At 35.7% G+C, this 5822-nt stretch overlaps 1 protein-coding gene across 1 annotated transcript; it reads right to left on the reverse strand.

Moving 5' to 3' along the window:
* Positions 1-695: 695 nt before the first annotated feature.
* LOC147512091 (exopolygalacturonase-like) lies at positions 696-5370 on the reverse strand. Its single transcript, XM_086595060.1, has 7 exons — positions 4523-5370; positions 4051-4228; positions 3447-3603; positions 2854-3162; positions 2330-2524; positions 1503-1616; positions 696-1213 (listed from the first exon to the last, which is right to left on the reverse strand). The coding sequence occupies exons 3-5, from the start codon at positions 3585-3587 to the stop codon at positions 2513-2515; spliced, it is 462 nt and encodes a 153-aa protein (XP_086451186.1). The 5' UTR covers positions 3588-3603; positions 4051-4228; positions 4523-5370; the 3' UTR covers positions 696-1213; positions 1503-1616; positions 2330-2512.
* Between the last annotated feature and the right edge of the window lie 452 nt (positions 5371-5822).

Below are 5822 nucleotides of genomic sequence, written 5' to 3' on the forward strand. Positions count from 1 at the left end.
AAGTTCAGTTTTCATATTTTGTTTCTCTCCATGACTATATTATCTTTAGTTATAAGGCCATTTCTTTCCGGTCACATTAAATATATCATGCAATGAAGACGAATGAGTTAACAATACCTGAAAGATCTCAAATGAATCCAAGAAGATGATGACGCCACCTAATAAGAAGAAGATAAATTTGAAGTCTGAGTTCTAATATCAGAAAACAAAAATGAAATTCGGTACAAAGGGATTTGAGAAGATTTCTTAATTCCACAACAACCCATGTTGCATTTGCTTGTGTGATTCTGTAGTTCTGTACCAAGCATAGTTCGTGATTCCGGATGAAACTTCGGAATTCCGCCTGAAATTTTAGTTTTTCAAAAAACCGGAATTCCGAATATAGAGTCAAAAATTTGAAATTCCGAATGTAATAGAAGTCGAAATTTAATGAATTTCGGTTTTTAGATTTGTCGGAATTCAGAGAATTCCGAACTATGGTACGAAGACAATATATATGTTCAGTCCTCAAAACAGTCGGCCTGAGTTGAGCAAAATTGCAGATGGATCTTTCCTATCACTTTCATTCCCGCTTTTGGTCCTCATTCCCGCTTTTGGTCCCTGTTTTTCTTCTGGATTTTTGTTATCCTCTTTGTCCAGTAGCTTTTGTGCGATATCCCATCAGATCGTGGATCGACTAAAATAAGTTCAAGAAGTTATCTGTTTCCCAACAAACGGGACAATAAAACAAAATTGCATTTTTGAAAAGAAAATATTACAATTGTCGCTTTTGGCTCATATTCATTTTACATCAAATATGAATATGATTATTCTAGAAGCAGTTTTTGCATTTACATTTGAAGGGGGCAAAAAGAAGTTGCATCTGAGAGCATCATCGCCACTACTGTACCATTATTTGTATAATTTATTCCGGTTGTAAGCCTATGTCATCTTTGTATATCATCAGATTCCTAGGAAAAGGCTACTCATCCTTGAACATTGGGGAGATGCTGCACCAGGGATATCAAAAGGCTAGCCCGTACTTTGTTTGAAACTTGAACTACATAATTTCAACCACAGCCCGGCCAACAATACTTCCACTGGAAAGATCTTGGAACACTTTATCCACCTCTTCCAATGTGCATTTTCTTGATATGGCAGAATTGAAATCGAAGATGCCAGTCTCTGCAAGTTTTACCAACTTGGCTTCTGCAATCCACTTATTTAAGAATGTCTGCCAACATAATAAAATACACCTCAATTACCACTGTTTTCTTTGATTGAGTCAATTGTGTGTATATATAATGTGTGTATATATATGCAAAAACAGCTGTCACATATGCAGGGACCTATGCATTCAATACTTAATTTCTTTGACCAGTAAAAATCATATTTAGTTGATGTCATATCATATAGTGTTTGTTTAACAGACACAACGTTAAAAATATATTGTGCCATATATGTTCTTAATAAGAGTGAGAGCTGAGAATGACAAAAGCATGAAAGAAAGGAAAATAACTTACCCAGGGACCATAGGGTACCGAGACATGCCCCATTCGTTCTTAATGCTGTGAAGATCGGAATGACAGATCCCACAGAACAACACTTTGAAGGCTACATCATTTTCTCCAGTATTCCTATATAACAAACAATTCGACCATCAAATGAACAGTGGCTATAATTTTACTTCATTTTGATTATAAAAAAGATAGTCACTTTATCACATAACATGACTGTTGGATCCAGCCCTATAGCGTAAAAGCCATTGCCGAGATTGTGCCTAAATGAGCAACATGGTCAATTACTGTCGCTCTAAACCACAATTTAATGATAGCGGAAATGTTAAAACACAATCAAGGGCTATGATATATCGACTCTGAAGAAAAAAAATAAAAAAACTCCTAATTGACGACTATTAATTCGTACTGAGATACACAATCACTTGTATCTCTACGCAAGTCAATGTTTTGTATCTAGTGAGTCCAAATAGGGAGTAGATTTCAGGGTGCTCGAGTAAAAACAATTTACATAATTTATAATCACATCGCCCATATTCAGATTCAAGTAGGTTTCAACATTATGTATCGATTCATTAGTATCCCAAGCTTTTACAAAGCACGTATTCGGTCATTCGGTGCTAGTTGTTAGAATCATAGTACAAAATATCGTCATCTATCCGCAAATATCACGAACGAACAAATTACCAAAAAAAAAAATCTTCAAAAGTTTCCTTCACTAAAATTTTGTTTTCCTTTGTAATTTTTTTTCTAGTGAAGATGAAGTTATCAATAACAAACAAAAAAGAGAACATAAATTCAAAAAGCAAAGAGATAAATAAATAAAAATATACCTTCTGGAGGAGTGGAAGGGAGAGAGAACACCAGTGTTATCTCTTGCTGCCCATCCAAAAGCAGCTAATCGATCTCCACAATTTCGCCATAAGATTTTGAGGTTTAATGCTTCCAAATAGCAAGTAAATAAATTTGATTTTGTATTTACTTCTTATTCCCAGTCTTTCAAATTGGGAGAAACTTTAAAGCTCCTCCTAAATAATCCAAGTGCAAGTGTTAATATTAACAACTGTTAACTAATAGGAATGAATCTCACAGCCAATCTCAGCCAGCAAGTTATAAGACCATATTGTTTTGTTAAAGACGGTTCAAAATTAAGATATACAACATCAACCTCGGTAAAATTCCTAGCGTAACATTTCTTTTTGTCAGTAACAGCGTATAAAGAACTAACAAAGACAAAACATACGTCATTCAATTAATATTTAATTAAACAATGATTATAAAAAATTAGACAACATAAGAAGCAAATCTGAAATATATATATTTGACAAAAAATACGAAATACAAATAAAGGCCTTACAGTAAGAATTTTGCAATGTGGATTCTTGATGCAATCGTTGTGCTTCCACGCCAAAGCTCCTTGGCCGTCGAATGTGCCCCCTCCATCAATTGTCATTCTTTCGATATATTGAAACTTAATCCAACCATCACCAGTAATAAGATTAGTTGGTGCCTTAACTATCCCTTCAACCTGAAACTTGACTACTTGATACTTACATTTTTGTCCCCCGATGAAAATTGTTACACCTGCATAGTAAGTCTCTCTTGGTATGTAAACAATTACATCTCCCTCCCATGCACATGCCTCTTCCGAAGCTTTTACAAAGGCCTAATATATAACACAAAACACACAAAATGCAATTTTGTAGGTATAAAACTCATCATTTACAACAACAACAACAACAAAAAAAAAAAAAAAAAAAAAAAAAAATTGGACGGTTTGTGTATATATAAAACTCATCCTTGAAGGTCATTGGTTATAGTATTTCCCCTGACTTGTAGGGCAAAAATCTTGGGCCTTACCCAAACAGGGGTGAGTGCCTACCTGGGTTCTAGGCTTCCAGCACTCAATGAAACGAAAAAGTAAAAGAAATAGAGTAAAAAACTACTAACCTTGCTGCAGTCTATTTTACCATTGCCCACAGCACTATACTTCCTCACATCAGAAACTTTGGTATAGGGTCTAGCTCTTACAGCCAATGCAAAGTGAAAGGCCAAAGAAACCCATAGGAGAAGAGTTAAGCTTGAACTCATTATCTCTTCCTCTTCTCTAATCAAGACAAATCAAAAGTCATAAGTTATGTTATATTGGTTGGTAAGTGGAAGATCAAACGAACAAAACCGAAATCCTTTTTGTTTTTGCGTTTTGGTTATGTTTTGTGGCAATGCTAGATGCACTCTTTGCTTTTATAAGGGAGTTCATCAGCATTAATAAGGCTCGAACACATAATTTTCGAGTATTTATTATTCTCTGATTCTAATATGTGATTGTTTGCCATAATTATGATGAGAAAATCTTTACTGTGGTCCGGGGTGGAACATTTTTGGATATATTTCTAACTTACCATCTATATTTTGGCCTTAAATCTATTTTGCATAATCCTCTTTATCATATTTGTTTCTAAAATGAGCCAAAACTTTACATATTTTAGTAGCTTTCTACTTTCAACCGATTTTTTTCTAGTTTCAACTTTCAACTGTAACAAATATTGCTTACCTTGACCGAATTTAAATGTTGAAGATATTTTAGGCCCAGTTTTGCTGAAAAAGCATTTGTGATTTGCTAACAGGTGCTGCAGCAGAAAGGCCATCATAATCCAGCAATTCAGTCTTGAAGAGTCGCAAGTTTTCCGAAGCGTTTTCCAACGTTAGCAGGTGAGCATTCTTTTCATCATCTGCACGCAATATGGTTGGAAAGATTTCAAAATAGTTACTTTGCATATACGCTCTTTAAAACCAAAGATAATACAACTACCACCTTCCCTTTCTTTGGAATAAGTAGCACAACGTTTTCTTTTTGAATTTTAGACTGAATCTCAATAATCAGAACATAGACAATTCAATCTCCAGCACTTACGTATTTCGTTCAGATGCAACAATATCATTTACAATTTTACCTTCAAAATAGAAAGTGACTTTTTAATCTTCGAGGAAGAGAAATTGCATGTATAGGGAAAGAGAGTATGTACTTGGGTCTCTGACGGTGGCATGAACCATGTAACCTTTAGATAGGAGCAACTTGATGAGCCACGATGCTTGATACCCTCCACCTCCTGTCACGCATACTCTTTCCTTCTCCATCATTATCTATTTCTCTGTTTTTCCCAGCTTTGCTGAAAAAGCATTTGTGATTTGCTAACAGGTGCTGCAGCTTTATAGCCGGAAGACCCCGCTTTGACCAGGAAATCTTCGAGAGTTATCTCACGGAGAGTAGGTTGCTTCTCCTGATCTTTATCCTCTTGATTACTGCTAGTATTGTTGTTGCCTTGACCTTGCTGAATATATCTCTAGACCTCATCGACGGTTTTTTGGCTGAGGCTGGGTTGATGGTTATCTCTGTCAATCGAAACAAAATCATACCTTTCTTCTTCTTTTTGAGAGAGAGATTTTGAGGAAGTTTTTGGAGCAAAAGTTGGGACTTTTGTTTTGTTTTCTGTTTTTGTTTTTTGATTGGTTTTAACAGGTTATCGATAAATTGAAATTGGAAAAAAAGGGCGTATATTTGGGTTTTTTTCAGTCGAATCACGGGAAAATCTGATGTGTCCATCTAAGAGAAACAAAGGGGCTGACGTGTTTCAATGGGAGCATTCTCAACTAATCAGTATTAATGGTCTTTGATTAAGTGCAAAGATTAGATGTACAAAGAAAAAACAATTAGGAGAATATGCAATTATTTTTAAAAGCTTCGTGCCAAAGTCACGGGCAATTTCTAGTAAAGTAAACAAATAAAAAGATCAAATGGTTTTGTAGGAACTTACAGATAGATTACATATAGATTGTGGGCTAAAGGAGGTCGAGCCTCGAGCTTAAGAAAACGGCCACTCTTGTTACGGAAAAGAGTTTCAAAGCAGGGGATATTTTATTTGGGTTAGTTTGGGCCATTGGGCCTGATTCGTAATCTCTCCATAGTTTAGTAGAACCCATAATTTGTAAACTGATATACTGGTAGAGGCTCATTTGATACCATTTTTTTAAGATCCATTTCTCCAACTTGTTCGGCGACCTGGCGCACACAAAAATGGACATGGTCCGGCGAGTTTGGTGTAACCACTAACCAACATTCTTGCCAAGTAAAATATGAATACCTTGTCACCTATGCCAGAGTCACCACAGCTGAGCGTACTCCAGGGTTTTAGATTTGGAGGTTGATAAGTAACAAGTTTTCGTTGCACAAAGCTCTTTTACAGGGTTCCCATTCAAGGACACAACAGACGTGGCATAGTTACTCTGATTGGAAATGTAATTGGAAAAGCACTTGACTGGCATTTT

Source organism: Coptis chinensis, chromosome 3 (genome assembly GCF_015680905.1).
Source record: "Coptis chinensis isolate HL-2020 chromosome 3, ASM1568090v1, whole genome shotgun sequence".
NCBI classification, from domain to species: Eukaryota; Viridiplantae; Streptophyta; class Magnoliopsida; order Ranunculales; family Ranunculaceae; genus Coptis; species Coptis chinensis.

Coding starts and splice junctions, on each gene's coding strand:
- LOC147512091 (XM_086595060.1), bottom strand. CDS start 3,587: ATGAGTTCAAGCTTAACTCTTCTCCTATGGGTTTCTTTGGCCTTTCAC. Junction 3,163..3,446: donor GTAAAATAGACTGCAGCAAG/GTTAGTAGTTTT, acceptor GTTATATATTAG/GCCTTTGTAAAAGCTTCGGA.